General features: G+C 38.8%; 1 protein-coding gene across 1 annotated transcript in view; it reads left to right on the top strand.

Moving 5' to 3' along the window:
- The window catches only part of LOC124711196 (mitogen-activated protein kinase-binding protein 1), a 378,080-nt gene that overhangs the window by 303,572 nt on the left and 53,988 nt on the right, over positions 1-20,520 (top strand). The window contains exons 15-19 of the mRNA XM_047241126.1: positions 1,186-1,293; positions 8,656-8,846; positions 12,819-12,937; positions 14,217-14,321; positions 16,983-17,104. Coding sequence (XP_047097082.1) covers positions 1,186-1,293; positions 8,656-8,846; positions 12,819-12,937; positions 14,217-14,321; positions 16,983-17,104 — 645 coding nt within the window. The remainder of the gene's footprint in view (positions 1-1,185; positions 1,294-8,655; positions 8,847-12,818; positions 12,938-14,216; positions 14,322-16,982; positions 17,105-20,520) is intronic.

The following is a 20,520-nucleotide window of genomic DNA, read 5'->3' as shown; positions in this document are numbered from 1 at the left end:
TGAAAGGAAAATTTAATTGAGAAAATTGTAAGAGAAAGAGAATTGATTGCTAGTAATTACCTTCAAGAGATGAAATATTAGTACTGCTGATAGACACCATGGCTTTTGGAGCTATCATTTCTTCCTTGTTTTGAAGAGAAGAATAGGTTGAGGAAAGTTAAAAAGGAAGGGCAGGCCACTCAACTCCCAGGGGGAGAGGAACTCATCTACTGTGAGGACAAGATGAGATCAAGATGAAGAGAGGGCAGGTAGGGAGTTGAGAGAGCAGGAGTTCAAAGATAGCACATTGGTAAGAACTGTACCAGTTTCAATCCAAAGATTATGACAAAGTGAAGGGTAAAAATGAACCAAGAAGGAGATAAATAAATTATGGAATTATGGAGAAAGAGAGAGGAGGTAGGCAGTGGAGGGGTCGGGGGTTGGGATGGGGGTGGAGAGAGAGACTGGAGACTAGAAACTAAACTAAAAAAAAAGTTTTCTTCAGGCAATTGTCAGCAGTGGATATGTGTTTCAGGGAACTTAGGACTCTTGGGTATACTAGAACAATTTATTTGTTGCTACCAGCTTCAGTCAATGACCATAATCTGGCACCTGAATCAACATTAAAAGAAAATGACAACAAAATCTCAATGTCTTTGTGACATTTTGTACATTGAGGTTTTTTTTTAATGTTGAATCAGGTGCCAGATGATGGTCATTGACTGAAACAAGTAACAAATAAAGAAACTGTTCTAATATAGCCAGCTGTCATGTTTCCTGAAAAACTAAAAGCCATAAAAGATAAAATCCTGTGCAGTCCACACAGGTTAGTTAATAAACTACTGCACCATTTTGCAAGTTGCCCTGTTTTTATGTTGTAGGATTTATCAGTAGTGGGAATGGAGTAGATGTTTGTGGGAGGGTATACAGGGCAGATTTTACAGTGGGAATGATTGCAGATGTAGAAACCTCATGGTATGGATAATGCTTTTGGAACATCATATTGTTGTTATGGAGGTTGTGAGGAAGAAATTGAGGGAGAGGTCACCACTGCATCAGTACCATCATTTAGAAGATAGTACGTTGTTTGATGCTTATAAAATTATTTTAATTTGGTTTATAGTTTTATAATTATTATCTCAGAAACAAACACATATTTAGAAGAACAGAAATTGTGTATTAACATAAGATGTTCTGTATTGACAGGAGACCCCTAAAAATACCAAATGGTGTACATCTGGATAATGATGGCTATGGCTCTCCACCTCGAGATTACTACGATCCAAATGCGAACACGGATTTGCCTGATTACAGGTACTTGTATTTCTTTTCTTCCTTTATTACTTGTTTTTAAAGCTGGATGTTTCTCTGAAATGGCCAATCTGGAGAACTGGTGAAGACATTGGTGACAAATACAAGCTGAAGAAGGAGAAGTAAGCGGCTATTAGCTTAAGCTCATTTATTCAGATCAGGTGGGGAGGGGACAGGAGGAGGAAAGATTTTTACTCAGGCAGGTAAGTAAACTATAGTAGTGTGCACTAAGCTGTGCTAAATGTTCCTCGGTTGCTAGATGTGTAGAAGCACCATATCTCTGTCCAGAGGCCTCTTGACTGTTAATTATTCTGCTTGACCAAGTGAGTTGTTTTTCTATTAGTGTAAAAGGCTGTAAACAGGGTCTTTCAGTAATATGCCCTCGGTTCGCTGCCGGGCCACTTGGAGCTCTGCAAGTTTGTCAAGCCTTCTTCATATCAGTTCCTTATAGAGTGATTTAAAATCTTCCATATTTGTTTTCATTTCAAAATAAACATAAACCGGTTTCATGACATTGTGTTCCTACCGTATTTACTCGAATCTAAGCCGCACCTGAAAAATGAGACACAAAATAAAGGAAAAAAAAATTTCCCAAATTTGAGACTCGAAATTCCAGGGGAGAGAAAAGTTTTAGGCCGCACCTCCAAATCGAAACAAAGTTGGTCCATTGTAATATGAGACACAATTTAGGTTGAATGAATGATGATACCGCTACAGTAGTTTGGTTGGAGTCATAAGCTTAGCAGTTAAGCTTTACCAGGTAGCCATTGCTATGCGCCAGGCGCTCCGTCCGTATTTATACGGGTACTCTTCCTTTTTCACTTGCTTCGCCTGGTTTGAATCGATTGCTTATTTTGCTTTGATCTGATAAGTGCCGTTTTCTTTGTTGTAGGTGTTTACGTCACTCTAAGCTGAAAATGGATTACTGTACTGCGTCATGCATTGTTCGTCGCATTCTGATAGTTCGTGTTTACGGCCTGTCGCCGCTCGCGGCATGGCTTGCTTTTGTGCGCGCTACCACCGCTTAAAATTTAAAAAGAAAAAGAAAAGAGAGGAATCGTCTCATTAGCGAAACAATGGCAATAGACTGCTATTTGTTGTTACTTACACAGCTGCTTTCTTTGATAATGATCAACAAGAACCAAATAATAGACTGCGTATGATAGAACATGTTCTGAACGAGAGTTAGGCGAAAATTTTTCTCCGTTTGAAAATCTTTGCGGCCGCTTCTTTAGTACATCAAGTTCTGCACAGAAATTAGAGTCATCTTAGATTTAAAAATCTAGCCAGTTGCCGTGCTTCATTTCTGACTGTATCACTATTAGGCATAAGAATAACACGAATATAAACATGACACGATATGTATATTCTTCCGCATTTGCTGGTGTCTCACTCTAGTTTCGTAGTTTATTAGGTATACAGGATTTAAATGAGATAGCAGCAAACACGAAAGAATGCATGGCAATATGTTTATATTCGTATTATTCTTATGGTGAAGAGAATACTGCATGTGATTCACATTTCATCATGTTCCTATTAGCAACCATCTCTTCTCACAGGTAGGAAAAAATTCAGAACGTAGAGTTTGCCACATTGACAAATATCCCAAACAGTCTTGCCAGTCGGATTTTCGTACTACATTGAAATTCTGCTACATTCGAAGATGAACAATACAGAATTTGCATATTCATACATTATCCAACGAAGTAAATACAGTGGTCGAAACTCGGGGCGGAGAAAAAAAATCTAGTCTTCCACCTTTTTTTTTAATTTATTTACTAACGCAGAGGTTTTGGCGCCAGCTTTTATCTTTGTGCCTACAAAGCATGCCTGTGTAGCGCTACATATATTCGACGGCAGAAGTTAGTTGTGGCGGCACCTACCAACTTTTTTCAGAACTTCCGCTTGCTTTGCACTCGATTCTAAGCCGCAGGCGGTTTTTTGGATTACAAAAAGCGTAAAAAAAGTGCGGCTTAGATTCGAGTAAATACGGTAATTTGGATTTCCTCTGTGTTTTGCACTATGTGAACTGCATTGTAAATATGTTGCTAATATTCTGCCTGATTTTTGCTTGCATCCATAATATTGGATGAGTTAAATTGTTCCATATTTGTTTTTATTTTATATGAAACAGGTGCTGGAGTCATCACATTGTGTTCTGTGGACTTAAATATTTTTGCTCTTGCTTATGAAACCATATGTGAATTGCTCAATTTAAATGCATTGTATGCATAGGGATTGTAATCCTCTTTACTTCTGTTCACATCCATTTTCTCCACTGTCTCAATGGAAAGTCCAGGTTGGAATATCAACAATGTAAGGGAAAGATAAATTGCTGTTTACCATAAAGATGACATGTTAAGTTGCAGACAGTTGCAACTGAAAGACATTTACACGTTAGCTTTTGGCCACAGCCTTCATCAGGACAGGAAACACACACACACACACACACACACACACACACACACACACACACACAGAGTCATTCACACAAGCAAGCACACCTCATGCACACATGACCGCCGTCTCTGACAGCTCAGACTGGAATGCCAATGCGTTTGGGTCCGAGACGCCAGAGTTGGCGGTCATGTGTGCTTATATAGATATATATATATATATATAGGTAGAGGAAACATTCCACGTAGGAAATATATATCTAAAAACAACGATGATGTGACTTACCAAATGAAAGTGCTGCCAGGTCGACAGACACACAAACAAACACAAACATACACACAAAATTCAAGCTTTCGCAACAAACTGTTGCCTCGTCAGGAAAGAGGGAAGGAGAGGGAAAGACGAAAGGATGTGGGTTTTAAGGGAGAGGGTAAGGAGTCATTCCAATCCCGGGAGCGGAAAGACTTACCTTAGGGGGAAAAAAGGACGGGTATACACTCGCACACACACACACACACACACACACACACACACACACACACATATCCATCCACACATATACAGACACAAGCAGACATATTTAAAGACAAAGAGTTTGGACAGAGATGTCAGTCGAGGCAGAAGTGCAGAGGCAAAGATGTTGTTGAATGACAGGTGGGGTATGAGTGGCGGCAACTTGAAATTAGCGGAGATTGAGGCCTGGTGGATAACGGGAAGAGAGGATATATTGAAGAGCAAGTTCCCATCTCCGGAGTTCGGATAGGTTGGTGTTAGTGGGAAGTATCCAGATAACCCGGACGGTGTAACACTGTGCCAAGATGTGCTGGCCGTGCACCAAGGCATGTTTAGCCACAGGGTGATCCTCATTACCAACAAACACTGTCTGCCTGTGTCCATTCATGCGAATGGACAGTTTGTTGCTGGTCATTCCCACATAGAATGCGTCACAGTGTAGGCAGGTCAGTTGGTAGATCACATGGGTGCTTTCACACGTGGCTCTGCCTTTGATCGTGTACACCTTCCGGGTTACAGGACTGGAGTAGGTGGTGGTGGGAGGGTGCATGGGACAGGTTTTACACCGGGGGCGGTTACAAGGGTAGAAGCCAGAGGGTAGGGAAGGTGGTTTGGGGATTTCATAGGGATGAACTAAGAGGTTACGAAGGTTAGGTGGACGGCGGAAAGACACTCTTGGTGGAGTGGGGAGGATTTCATGAAGGATGGATCTCATTTCTGGGCAGGATTTGAGGAAGTCCACATCAAACCCACCAACAAGCAGCAGTACCTCCATTACGACAGCTGCCACCCATTCCACATCAAACGGTCCCTTCCCTACAGCCTAGGTCTTCGTGGCAAACGAATCTGCTCCAGTCCGGAATCCCTGAAGCATTACACCAACAACCTGACAACAGCTTTCGCATCCCACAACTACCCTCCCGACCTGGTACAGAAGTAAATAACCAGAGCCACTTCCTCATCCTCTCAAACCCAGAACCTCCCACAGAAGAACCACAAAAGTGCCCCACTTGTGACAGGATACTTTCCGGGACTGGATCAGATTCTGAATGTGGCTCTCCAGCAGGGATACGACTTCCTCAAATCCTGCCCAGAAATGAGATCCATCCTTCATGAAATCCTCCCCACTCCACCAAGAGTGTCTTTCCGCCGTCCACCTAACCTTCGTAATCTCTTAGTTCATCCCTATGAAATCCCCAAACCACCTTCCCTAACCTCTGGCTCCTACCCTTGTAACCGCCCCTTGTGTAAAACCTGTCCCATGCACCCTCCCACCACCACCTACTCCAGTCCTGTAACCCGGACGGTGTACACGATCAATGGCAGAGCGACGTGTGAAAGCACCCACGTGATCTACCAACTGACCTGCCTACACTGTGACGCATTCTATGTGGGAATGACCAGCAACAAACTGTCCATTCGCATGAATGGACACAGGCAGACAGTGTTTGTTGGTAATGAGGATCACCCTGTGGCTAAACATGCCTTGGTGCACGGCCAGCACATCTTGGCACAGTGTTACACCGTCCGGGTTATCTGGATACTTCCCACTAACACCAACCTATCCGAACTCCGGAGATGGGAACTTGCTCTTCAATATATCCTCTCTTCCCGTTATCCACCAGGCCTCAATCTCCGCTAATTTCAAGTTGCCGCCGCTCATACCTCACCTGTCATTCAACAACATCTTTGCCTCTACACTTCTGCCTCGACTGACATCTGTGCCCAAACTCTTTGTCTTTAAATATGTCTGCTTGTGTCTGTATATGTGTGGATGGATATGTGTGTGTGTGTGAGAGTGTGTACCCGTCCTTTTTTCCCCCTAAGGTAAGTCTTTCCGCTCCCGGGATTGGAATGACTCCTTACCCTCTCCCTTAAAACCCACATCCTTTCGTCTTTCCCTCTCCTTTCCTCCTTCCTGATGAGGCAACAGTTTGTTGCGAAAGCTTGAATTTTGTGTGTATGTTTGTGTTTGTTTGTGTATATATATATATAATATATATATCTGTGTGTGTGTGTGTGTGTGTGTGTGTGTGTGTGTCTATCCTTTTCTGATGAAGGCCGAAGGCTGTGGCCAAAAGCTAATGCATTAGTATCTTTTAGTTGTGTGTACAACTAGAACTCTATTTTAGAAGCTTTCAACAGAACTGGTATCCAACTTTATTACATTTTGTCATGGAGCGAGCATGTAATTCTGCTTCAAATGGTGTTGCTTCTTGCTACAGAACATACTTTGTAGTCTTAGTCATTATAGCATTCTTCCTTTCAAATGTCAAAAATGCAACAGTAGCTATGTACATATGTTCAAATTTTATTAACAGTTACTACAAACACACTTTAGTAGAAATCAGTGTACTAGAATCATCCTCCCACTCCAACAAAAATTTAAGATGTCTGCATTAAGTGTGAGAAAGAGGAAAAATACAAATGAACAAAAATATTATACAATATGAGCAATATACTTAAAATGTATTTGCTATATGCACAGTTAGCCGGGTGTCGGTATGCACATTCGAGTTCCAGAAGGAACAGAGAAACAGAGGAAGCTGTCAGGTGGGAAAGCTGCCTGCAGAAGAGTAACCCAAACTAATGGTAAGTGAGTGAAACATGGCAGACAGGCTGCAGACAAACAACAGATGAGGACAAGGACAAACAACCTAGATGACAACCAGGTGATAAGTGGAGCCTTCACCATAGCAATGACAGGGCCTAGAGCAATGGAGAGAGAAATCCAAGATGTGACCAAAGAACATAATTGGGTGATAAGCAAGGTAGTTATCAAGCAGTCCTAGTACAGCGAAGATAGATCCAATAACATCAAGTGCAAGCACTGGACTGACTGGCTGTGTGCTGTGTACCTGTACACCAGCCACATAAAATGCCACCAGCTACATAAAATGCTACTGTGTCACTGCATACACATGATGTGATGCATTCACTGTGCGAACACAGTGCAGCTTGGCTGTGATGCCCCTAATGGCTGTCTGGATCCATCTCCTTTGGTGAGCATTCAGCTTTCGTGGTACCCAGCACCAGAGTATTGGAATTGAGCAGCACACGCTTTTATTCATAAGCAGGAACAAATATACATGAGTCAACAGGACACCGTGCAGTGAAACCAGCTTCTGTTTCATAAGTTTAAAAAAAGTGGAAAGATTTACTTCATACAGTAGTATGGATGTGAGCAAAAATTAAGCAGGATATGAACAACATACAGTGCAATTCAATGAGAGCAATGCACAAAGAAGTCATATTCAGGAAAACAATGCGAGGAACCAGCTTCTCTGACATTTTATTTCATGTCAGATGATTTTCAGATTTTGCTAAACTGTAATTATTTCCTCTTGACAGTGCCCACACAGGCAAAATTACAGTATTGGTCTTTACAGATAAATAATTGTACAGTCAAAAGGTGAAGCCAGCTATGAGAAGTTAATTTTAGTTTCGGTTGAGATAACTCAAATGTGTTGCTTCGCAAGGTCACAGAAATATTTCCAGGCAAATACTTCATCAGTAGACTATGAGGCCCAACCATAAAGTACAGATGAGAAATATTATCACTGAATACTCATCTTTCACAAAGCAGGAGTACAATTTTTGTGCCACATTTTCCTGTGTTCAACATTCATTGCCAGGCCACTAGGAATGCTACTGTCATTATCTGCTTCCTTATTGTAACGTAGGCAGTGCACTTGCTATATTCTGTTGTTATGTAGTGGACAGTTTGTATCCTATAAACCTGTATGTAATTCTCCCCCACAAATGAGTTTTATACATAACACAGTAGAGGATAAAAAAGTATTTATCTAGATAAATAAGTAAGTGAAGTTTAATAAATTGGTGAGTGGTAGAAAATTATTTGAGCAGTACTCCCCCTTACTGGACAGTTAGTCCAATAGAATAGAGAAGTGCTAGAGCATTATAAATAAGAAAGCATTTGAGAGGCAGCACAACACACATAAAAGGAGGTTATAATTAGGCAAGCTTTCAGAGCCAGTGGCTCCTTCTTCAGGCAGAAAGGTTGAATGAGAAGAAAGATGGGTGAAGGAAAAGGACTGAAGAGGTCTACAAAAATTGTTAGATTTATTGAAAGTTGCCCAGGATCCTGTCTGTTAAGTCTTCTCTGTGGTTTTGGGTGAGTTTCCTAAAATCTACCTCTTTTCCTAGATCTCTCCAGTCCTCTTCCTTGACCCATATTCTTTCCCTTCAGCCCTTCTGCCTGACAAAGGAGCCACTGGTACCGAAAGTTTGCCTATTATAACCTTCTTTCATGTGTGCATTCTGCCACTGCTTGATGAGTAGATATTTTTATTTATCCAATACATTATTTTGTCAAAAATTGATTGTTTTCATTGTTAAAGTATTTGAGAGGATCCTTAAGATCACTTTTTGTTTGTTGTGTTTATTGATGTCATTCCTTGTTCGTGAGAATTACAATATTTCAAAAATTTACAGGTTTAGTGTTGGTCAGTTACCATTATGGGCCAAAAAACAGATAGCAGACAATGACTTAACTGGGACTCCAGTAAGTAACAGGCAAATGGATCTTCCAAAGGGACGATGGGCTCAACGGCTTGGAGATGGTGGTATTACAGTGAAGTCAGTGTATGACAGTGACAGCATAATTCCTATTCCACTTGGCCAAGGTGAGGAGCAGCAGCAGTATTTTCCAGGAACAAATTTTATGCTTGATATGCTGATATGTGTGGTGTGAATGAATGAGTCATTCGTTCATCCAGTTGCTGCATAAAAATGAAAAATCAATGTAAATATAGTAGTTGACACATTCAAAAACAGAGAATTAAATTAATTTTCAATAGACCAACATAGACTTGTACTTCTGAGCTAATGCCAAAAAATTTTATGTTTATAATTGTTACAGTACACCAGTCCCTAATTTATTAGGAAATTTTAATTGAAAAATGATGTATTTCTTCTTGTCAGTGAGAAAGAAATGTTCAAATTTTGGAGATGTTAATGGGAAATTCAGTTTGGCAGAAATAGTGGTGTGTGGATGCTATTAATTATTAATAATTCAGTATCAAGTGATAAGTATCGAAGGCACTAAATTCAAGTTGGTAGGATGGTGGTTTAAGCCCCTGTCTAAATATCCAGACTGTGGGTTTTCTATTGTTTCCTTTTATTGTTTTGAGGCAAATGGCAGTATCGTTCCTTCAGAGAGGACATAGTCAATTTGCATCCCAATTTGAGCTGCTTGTTCTATCCCTATTAACCTTGTGATTGATCAGACCATCCTTCTTTCAAATGTTTAATCCATTGTGATTGACAAATTATCACAATAATGCACTTAAAAAGCACGTGAAAGAATACCACCCTATGAATGTTAATGAAGTTCTTCTGGATATTGGCCTCATCATTCTGCATGCTAGACAAATTGTGTGAAACAGCAGATCTTCTCAAGGTTTTGATCAAAAGTCTTTTTTGTTTTGTATATTTTGTCAAAAAGGGGGGAGTCAAATGAAAAGACAGACAGAAAAAAGTAAATAAACAGTTTATTGTTTCAAAAGTAATTACCATAATTATTAGTATATTCATTCCAGTGTGAGAAAAGATGTTCAATGCCTTCAGGGAAAATGTTTGTGGTTGTGTACAGAACGATGATTCTACCGAAGCATGCACATCTTCGTCTGAAGCAAATCAGCATCCACAATAGTCTTTCTTCAGGGCTAAAAAATATGGAAATTGGGTGGGCCTAAATGTTGCCAAGATTGTTTCGATAGTGCTGTAGAAGTTTTGCTGGAAAGCCATTACAAATCTTCCACACAGTCCTGATTTCTCTCAATGTGATTTCCATATCACATTACTGTATTAAAAATTAGGGCTATTAGTTTTGAAATTATAAACAGTTTACTTACTTTTTTCCATCTGTCACATTTTCATTTGACTGTACCAAATAGTTTACAGGATGGAGTGACCTAATGACTGAAAGTACATTATTCTGTTTGGCTCTGGCTTTTGAACCCTACACATTTACATCAACAATGCTACACTTTTGTTTAAATTTGGACATACTGTGCATATGTGTCGTCTCTTGTTCCCACACATTTTAGCATGCTCATAATGTTTAACAGTACTACATGTAGTATGAGAGTAAATCAAATATAAATGGTATTTTTGTTTCTTAGCATTTGCAGTTGGTGGGACTGAGCGTGCACTTCTATTATGCTTGGAAGGAGCCATTAGCAGTTGGTAGAGCTGACCATACTACACTCCAACCAGTTGTTTGTCAGTAGAGCTTATGATGTCAGAGCAACAGGAGCAGCCCTTCATTGAACAATGTAAAATTATAAAATTTCTTGCTGGTGAAGTAGTTCAAATGATGGAAATTTTTCAGAGATTGATTGCACAGTTTGGGGCAAACGTTTCCGAGGACCCATGAGTTTTTCTGGCATAAAGAGTTCAAATGAGGACAGGAATGAATGGAGAATCAAGAACACAATCTCTGTCCTTGAACCAGTATTAAGGACAAAAAGAGTCACAGAGTTCAAGACATTCTTGAAGACAATTAATGGGTGAGCGTATCAGAAATTACAGAATGGGTCAGAATAATTTATAGGAGCTGACAATTAGTCATCACAGATGACATAAAGCTTGGTAAAGTTTGTGCCAGGTGGGTCCCCTACCTTTTGACTGCAGATCAGCAGTTAAGACATTTGGAGGTCTGTTTTGCAGCAAGGATTGTGAAAGAAGGTGATGCATTTTTCAGTCGGATCACTACCTGTGATAAAACATGGAGCTGCCACTACACTCCTGAGTCAAAGTTACCTTATATGGAATGGAGGAGGAAGGTTCTTTCCATAGTTTTCTTCAATAGGTTAGGCATTTTATTCATTGGTTTTTTATGTAATGATGCACTATGTGATCAAAAGTATCCAGATATCCCCAAAAACATACGTTCTTCATATTAGGTGTATTCTGCTGCCATCTACTGCCAGGTATTCCATATCAGCGACCTCAGTAGTCATTAGACATCGTGAGAGAGCAGAATGGGGTCCTCTGTGGAACTCATGGACTCTGAATGCGGTCAGGCTACTGGGTGTCACTTGTCATATATCTGTATGCAAGATTTCCACACCCGTAAACATCCCTTGATCCACAGTTTCTGATGTGATAGTGAAGTGGAGGGACACGTACAGTTCAAAAGCATACAGGCTGACCTCATCTGTTGACTGACAGAGACTGCTGACAGTTGGAGAGGGTCGTAATGTGTAATAGGCAGACATCTATCCAGACCATCTCACAGGAATTCCAAACTGCATCAGGATACACTGCAAGTACTATGACAGTTGGATGGGAGGTGAGAAAACTTGGATTTCATGGTCGAGCGGCTGCAAATAAACCACACATCATACCGGTAAATACCAAACGACACCTCACTTGGTGTAAGGAGCATAAGCATTGGATGAGTGAACAGTGGAAAAATGTTATGTGGAATGTGGTACACAATGTGGCGATCTGATGGCAGGGTGTGGGTAAGGCAAATGCCCGGTGAACATCATCTGCCAGCGTGTGTAGTGCCAACAGTAAAATTCAGAGCCGGTGGTGTTATGGTGTGGTCATGTTTTTCATGGAGGGGGCTTGCACCCCTTGTTTTGCGTGAAACTATCACAGCACAGGCCTGCATTGATGTTTTAAGCACCTTTTTGCTTTCCACTGTTGAAGAGCAATTCGGGGATGGCGATAGCATCTTTCAACACGATCGATCACCTGTTCTTGATGCATGGCCTGTGGCAGAGTCGTTATACAACAATAACACCCCTATAATGGACTGACCTGGACAGAGTCCTGACCTGAATCCTGTAGAGCACTTTTGGGATGTTTTGGAATGCAGAATTCGTGCCAGGCCTTACCCACCGCCATTGATACCTCTCCTCAGTGCAACACTGTGAAGAATGGGCTGCCATTCCCAAAGAAACTTTCCAGAACCTGATTGAACGCATGCCTGTAAGAGTGGAAGCTATCAAAGCTAACGATGGGTGAACACCATATTGAATTCCAGCATGACCAATGGAGGGTACCATGAACTGTAAGTCATTTTCAGCCTGGTGTCCAGATACTTTTGATCACATAGTGTACATAATCAACACTGTGGACTGCTATGAGCTGTTGAATGAGTTGAGGGCTGATACCACTGCAAAAGATGAAAACAACTGATTTGAGAGGGCATCCTCCTCCACAATGCTGTGAGGCCCTTTACTACAGCTATAAGGCTCAAATCTTGAAGAAATGCACTAGACTCAACTTGATCTGACTAGACCTATTGCTCCGCAATTTTCAATTGTTTGAGCCACTTAAAGAACCTCTAGGGCAGGCATGATTTGAAGATGAATAGGGCATGGAGGGACTCGTGCGTTAATTGGCTCTTGAGACAACTGGCTTCAGTGTAAAATGCTGAGATAGAGAAACCATCATTTTCACTGGGAAAAATATGTTTCTAAAGCAGGAAACTGTGTGAGAAAACAGGTTACTTTTGCTTTTGTTTTTCAGTAAATATTTTTTAAATAAAATCCGTTTTATATTTGATTTACTTTCATATTTCATTGCAAATATTGAATTGCAGATTAAAAAATAGTATACCATGACATTTAATAAAATAGATGTTGTAGATAAACGAGGAGACTCTGATGGTGGCTCCAAAGACAGCTCCATTGACAGTGGAACTGAGCTGAGACAGTATTCAGATTTCAAGAGGGAAACAATGATAATATCAAAGCAGGTAGGTAATAACTTATGCCTGTGATAATTGTTCTGTGTTTTGTCATGTAAATATAAAAGTTTTCTCTTGTTCTCACTAAGTGGGAAACATATTGGCTGTTAGAGGACATTATTAATTAAATTAAATTGGGTGGATTTTTTTTTTTTAGTTACTCTTCTCCAAGTTATGAGGCTTTATTTTAATTGTGTCACCATAAACAATTCTTTCTAGTTAAAGAAGTAAGGAAGAGGAAATAAGGCTGTTAGAAATTGAAGTACACTGAAAGTGAGTGTGTGTTTTGATTGTTTTGACTGTCCAGTGGATGTCTTTGTGTCAGACAGATCACTCATATAGTCAGATTTCTTGAAACTAATGTGCATCACTTTCATTTCTGAGAGCATATGAGAAGTTTCTGAGAGCATATGAGAACAATTTGTGCAAAACCTGTTGCCGAAGTTTCAACCAATGCATGAAAGTACATGACAGTGTCTCTTTCACACAAACTGACTCTTCATATGACAAGTGAGCCTAATGTTTGCAAGCAATTGATAATTGACAGTAAAATTTTGTGTATTTCGGCAGAGCACAAAGTGGCACTCTACAACTTTTCTGTGATGAAGGTAACTGTGAATAAACAAATGAGAAGTGAAAAGCATGCACATCATCTTTTTTGATAGAACAGCATTCAACAGCAAGTTCTTTGCAGCATCTGACCAAGCAATACTTTTGTAATATGTTATATTTAGGTATTCGTTTGTTTGGAAAAAGAAAATTGGGGTTAATGTTCAGAAATTTGAGGCTATATTTTACTATGAAGCCATTCCATGATTCCAATCTACAGTAAGACCAGACAAGGTCCCGTGTGACTTATTTTTGTTCTTCACATAAAATATTATCTGGAAGGTAATCAGACTGGTGCCATCGAAGATATTAAAGTGGTTCCAACAAGAACATGAACATTATTTCTGCTGAATACATGCAGCAATTCTTTGACAATTGGCAGGAATGTTGGGTACTGTGCATGGACTCTAAAGTGTGCTACTATGAAAATTACAAAGTGTGTTTTAAGTTTTTGTTAGTAAAAACATGTTTTCCCATATCCAGCAGTGGATATCAAACAAGTGGTGGTGATTTTAGTGTGATTTTTTGCTAAAGAACATCATTGTTATGAAACATTTTTGCTACAACAACATACCCCTTCACTCTATTGAAGATTTATTCCATAGTATGAATTCTAAGTAGCCATTCCATGAAACATTTCTTATGGAATATTTACCACATTGTTTTAATGTACTTACAGATAACAACAAGTAAGGTCACTGTATCCCGTTCATCTGATGGAATGGATCTGAGCCGAAGCAGACATTTAACAGATGATAGCAGCATTGGCAGTTATAAGTACGAGGCAAGTTAAAATATGAGTAATATAGTATTTATGATTATCATCAGTGAGGCAATAGCGTAAACTAAATGGAACAGTCTAGACAAGACATTTGTTATCTGTGGTTGCCAAAGTGCAAATAAGAGTGGAGATAAAAATTTTGGCGTATTCTAATGGTGGACATGCTACTCATACACTTTAGATTGACACTTAAATGGATTTGTAGGGGAAAAGCTGCTCTCACTCAGTTGTTGGATATTGCGCAGAGGGAATTTCATAATACGCTCTTTAATTGTATAATGTTGCGTAAACATGATACCCTAAAATAAATTCCATTTTGATTATATTATAAATTGTCAGTTTGCATTAGAGTTATTTGTAGTGTTACAACAAAAATAAAATTCATCAAAAAATTTTTTAAATCAAAATAATCAATTTAAATAATAGTTCCAGTTGCTACTGCAATAAGGTACTGTTTGTGTGTAAAGGTTGGAAGTATCTGACACAGATATGATGATCCTGAAGGAACGATTTATGCTCCCTTCTGTACACGTATGGGTCATTCATGCCTAAGCGGCGTGCTAGTTAGAAAAAGGGCAATAAATGATGGGGCGTCCTGGAAGAGCCGCATTGGCCAGTTCTAACATATTAACCCAAAAGTAAACGACTACAGTAACATTCAAAATGAGCTAATACTTTTTAATCAAGTAGGGCACCCACTTAGTGTGGAGGCCCTGGACCAGGTGGACCATGAGTGGCTTACAGCCTTCGTTCGGCCTCATCCAGTGACACAGGGAAACCTACTGCAATGGCGTGCTTGGCAGCAAAGGGTTGCCAAAACAGCCAGGGATAGAGTAGTGATAAATCAGTCTGATAGTCCTGGCCGCACTGCACTATTTGCACTACACTGTACACTGTATTCCAAATGCTGATACCGAAAGGATGAACCGGGTATCTGGCATCAGACTTTGTACGCCTGTAGTCGATAGAAGCACCTTGAGGAGACGCAGCTTGCGAAGGTGGCATGGAAAAATGTGGTAGCACTCTTCTTGTTAAGTGGACTGTGACAGAATGATGATGATGAGGGCGGGATGAGAATTCTGTGGTTCGCGCATACCCCGGCAAAATGTAGTGAAAAATGGCATGAGCTCCTGGCTGCCAAGAGCACGGGCAGGGATGTTGCCTCTTGCTGCTTTTCAGTCTGCACAGCCCGTCATCTGCTGCTACAGGTGGAGGCAATGGCAGGAGTTGCAACAATCCAGATTCTTCTTACTCATGTTGATGGAGGGTGGTGCAATCTGGAAACAAAGAAAATCAAGCCTTGAGCGATTGATAGCACACGAAGAAGATTGAAGATGTTAGTAAGATTCCACATGATTTCCTTCTTCAGAGCTAGCTCAAATTTGGGGAAGCTTTGATGATACAGCAGTACAGAGTAGATTAGTCACATTTGAAATCTGGTATTGCGGAAGGATGTTGAAGATTGGGTAGTTGGATAGAGTAACTAATGAAGAGTCACTGAATTGAATTGGAGAGAGACGAGCTTTATGGCTCAACTTGATTGAAAGAAGGAATAGTGTGACTGGACACAATCTGGGGCACCAAAGAATGATTGTTAATGGAGAGTAGTGTTGGCTTCAGTAAACTGATTTAAGAATATGTAGTCTGCAGTAGTTATACTGACATGAAGAGGCTGGAACGGGATAAACCAGTGTAATGAGCAGCATCATCAACAACAACAAATATCTGAATCAGTTAGAGACACTACTTATTCAAACTGTAGTTGCATAAGTTATGGTTTGTAAATAACAAAATGGTGGTTTGTAAATAACAAAATGGTCTGTAAAATTAATCCTCAAATGTGTAATTTTGAAATGGTTTGGGAAAAGGCTTATACAATAGTTAATTTTATGCCTTTCTATGAAAACTGTTTTGTGGGGTTTGAGATGAAGTGAAGAGGAACCTTTTAGACAGCACTTGAATAGAATCGTTGTAGTAAAGAAGGAGACAGAAACATGAGGAAGATAGGATGAAAGTGGTTTTTGTGCCTACCTTAGCATTAAGCATTGAATTATTTTTAATAATTCTCAATATAAGGCGTTTAAGGTACAAGCGAGGGGGAAAAGTACACACACCCATAATTATTCTTGCACTCTAAATCAGTGTGTATATTCCATTAAATCCTAGCAGATTTTTAATATGTTTTTTATTGTTACATATGAATGGTAAGGTTTAAGTTTGAATGATAGTGTTGCTTTGTTGGGGTTGCAGCTTTTTTTTTTTTTTTGTTCTGTTCTTATTTCATTTTGTAGTAATTTTTAGTTACTTTCTCTAATTGATTATTGTCACATAAGTGTATACAGTTATTGCAATTATTCTTTCTCAGATCAGCCCTCTTATAACTCAAATGACACTGTGATTTGATAGATTAGTTGTGTTATTAAGTAATCTAGCATTGAATGCTATTTCTCGATTCATTTTATATTCCTGAAACACAGTGTGGTATTCATAAATGTACAGCGTTGCGCTGGAATTCCTTCACTTGCACCTGTGTATCAAACCTAGGCATTTAAATAAATCACAAAATACATTTCTCACTTTGTAGGCTGTGGAATTATTAAACACAGTTACAAATATTGAAAATAGATTTGGTAATTCTTACTATTATATATTTATCTGGTGTAGGATATGGAGAGCACTGAACATGATGGTGATGTTGAAGATTATTCTGAAGGGGAAGGGGAATCCACAGAGCCTGAACAGACACAAAGGCTCATTTATTATCCACCAGCAGAAGAAACTGGCAGGTAATTCCTACTTTTCTGTGTCAGCCTGCAACCATGATTTGTGTGTTTGACTCCCCATACTGCAGTGTTTATGAGCATTGGTTTTACAAAGTAATAGAATATTGTGCATGTAAATACACTGACTGAGAAATAGGAAAAAAATAAACTGAGTACTGAACAAAGTTATAAGCATGGTCACAATAAGAAGTTTTTTCTCCTTAGACATGTTTTCCAAAATGCTAAATTGCAGTGCTACTGACCAGAGTATTGGAAGTTTGATCTTAATGACAGAACACAGATAATAGTTCATTTGAAGTTACTCATACAGTTTTTTCTGTTTAAATTCATCCAATTATTGAAAACACTTCCAGATTTGAATGCTGTTTAATATGCAGATTTGTCAGATATGTAACTCTCATGTTATAGAATTTTACTTTTGGCACAGAAATTATGACAGAGTTAGTATGTAGTGAAATTTTGTTTTATTTCATGAACATTGAGGAAAAGTTATAAAGCCAGTACCTTAGCAATTACTTTGGCACTTGAAGTTAGTACTTTTTGTTGCCTGTGGTGATCCATTCCTTCATGTTGTGAAACAAACTAACATTTTAGCATGTTTGTTCTCACCTATTTTGCGCTGTTCAGTTATTCTGATGATGTAGTCTTCCACTGACATGATTGTTGCTGGATTACACACACACACACACACACACACACACACACACACACACACACACACACACACCACTACACTCTTTGCATTGTTCTGTCATGTTTGCCAATTGCAGAACTCCAAACACTCGAAACAACATTTACAAAAACAGACACTCTTCTTTTTCATATATAGTTTCCAACTGATTCAAAAGATATGTAGTTGAGGCACATGTGAGATGAACCTGTCACTACCACCTTTCCACCCACAAGAAAGGAATTGTAGTTTCTTTCAGGTTTCCTCTTATATATACTGAACTCAAATCACCAAAGACAGCAAGATAATGATGTTTTTAGGAGAGCAAGGGATTTCATCATTAACATCATTTGACAACTGCAGTTTTCTTTGTTCTTTCTTCAGGCTTCCTACATCTTCTTATCACAATAAATCCTCCTGTTCATGACACCATCCAATGTTTGTCCTCTCACTGCGATGTCAGTCTTAAAATTTCTGTCCAACATGTTTTTGATCTTCCTACTCACATTGTAACTACAATTTCTCTCTCCAGTTCAACTTGAGCTGTTCTTGTTGATTCAATCGTTAATTTGTGCCCAAATGCTATGAGTGCAGATATTCTGACTAGCTCTAGTAGTGCTGTCTTAATCCAAGCCATCCATCTCATCTTTTCATTTCTTAATTTGTGCAGTTTTGTTTTCTGTGTGATGCACTTCATCTCAGAAGTGTGTAGTCACACTTTGCGAGGGTGCATGTTTCTAAAGCATTTGTAAGGACTGATTTGAAATATGTGTCATGTATAACTGATTTTGATTGTCCTGCCAACTCAGAATTCCGTAGAAGTGGTTTAAAATGTTGGTAAAAACACAGGCTTTTCTCAATTCTATTTGCAACCTCATTCATGAGTATATTGCCCTGAGAAGTTACATTTCAAAGGGACCTGATACTATTATATTTTCTTGGACTCAAATTCAATCTCATTTGAGCTTGAATTTGTGAACATTGAAAGAAGCAGTTGTTCATATTTGTATTGTGCAGACTTTAGTCATGGCAGTTAATTTTTCTAATTATGTATTCCCAACTTAAAATGTTTGCTTTTTTCAATTCATCTCAGTCTCCCAAGGAAAAAACAGCTAAATGGTGTCAAGAAGTTGTGTAGACAAATAAGTCATTTCCATGTGTCATTATGTCTTTTCATCAAGTTAGTTCTTTTGTAGCATCAGTGATGATTTGCAAATATCGTCCTTCCCACAGTGTCCAAGAGAAAAGTCCTCCATATATTTTACTGCCAGCAGCTATAATCGTTGTTACTATACTGGGTTTTAGGAAAGAACTATTAATGAAATACCTTGTAACAGTTCTAGTTTCAGTTGATTGTTATTAATAAAAAATAATCCTCAGGAAGTATTGCTAAATGAATTAGAATTCACTTGAGGTATCGAATGTAAGCATTGTATACTCTTTTCTGTTAATTACTAGACCTACCTTTAGATAGTTTTTCTTATGATCATGGTTGATTTGGTGCACTGATTAAGCACTGACTCCTGTTTTTCCCCCAACTTTTATGAAACACTGACTCACAAACAACTACTGCAGCAATATTGACCCTTTCAGTCATAATATTTAGCCACTTGTTAACTCACATTTTAGAAGAATAATGGTCCCAGCTTTTAAAGTTTAATAAAAAACACAAGACATATTTTTTTCCTTTAATAGAAACAAGTAACCAGTTATGTTAATTATTTGTGAAGTGTCACCATTTTGTTCATTATGTGATAATTATTTTCCCTCAATTGCTTTTAAAGAAAAACAAAACCTACTGAAACACCAAACACAATTGATAATACCTAGTTAAAGCCATTCATAGAAGATAGTGCCTTTGCAGGCCAGTGGGGACAGAAGGGCAGCAACTTGTTTTAATTGTTAAATACTTGATACGTAAAATACTTGATATGTAAAAATACTTCCAGGGTGATATGTAAAGGTATTAAAATTTGTGTACACAAGTATAAAAAGTTCACAAAGGTCATAAAAGTTCTATTTATTGGGCCTACTTGTGTCATCGGCAGAAAAATTAGCCCCTTGGCTAACATTTCTGTAGATAGTGAAGAATAAGAGATGCATGCTGTTGCTCCCCCTGCTGGTGCTACAGATCACCTCAAAGCTGACCCAGTTTAAGATAAAAATTTGTTCCCATTTCGCAGTTTGTGTTGTTCCTTTTCCATTAAGTAAGTTTTTATCACATGACTGCAAGTAAGTTTTTATCACATGACTGATTTGGGTCATAGAATACCTGATTATTAGACAGGGATACATTTGCAAATTGCTGGAAGTGTTGTGTACCAATAACATTTACTTACTATTTGACAAAAGTGAAGCTTTGGATAACTTCTGTTAATGGCAGCGACACTGTGGTACCAATAAAGGTTGCCAAAGTGATAAAATAATTGTACTGTGTGTTTCTTATTAAAAAAATTTAATTTTGTGCTACTCATTTCATTTCATATTTATTGCTCTGCCAAATGACAGAGAGAGCCCTTCAGTTGTGAGAGTTATTCCTGATACACACATTTCTCTGAATTGCATGATATACTTATGGTTGTGATTTGTAGTCAGTCTTTATTCCCAACACATTATAAATATTTGTCAGTTTTGCAGTTGATTGATGCTTTAAGTGTGTGGAAAGTAGATGTCACAGTTGGCTCCTATGTTGCTGTCCTTATATTTGATCATAACAAGCACCATAAGTGATAGTGCAAGACTAATACAA

This window comes from Schistocerca piceifrons, chromosome 8 (genome assembly GCF_021461385.2).
Source record: "Schistocerca piceifrons isolate TAMUIC-IGC-003096 chromosome 8, iqSchPice1.1, whole genome shotgun sequence".
Lineage (NCBI taxonomy): Eukaryota > Metazoa > Arthropoda > Insecta > Orthoptera > Acrididae > Schistocerca > Schistocerca piceifrons.
This window is presented reverse-complemented; position numbering and strand designations above follow the sequence as displayed.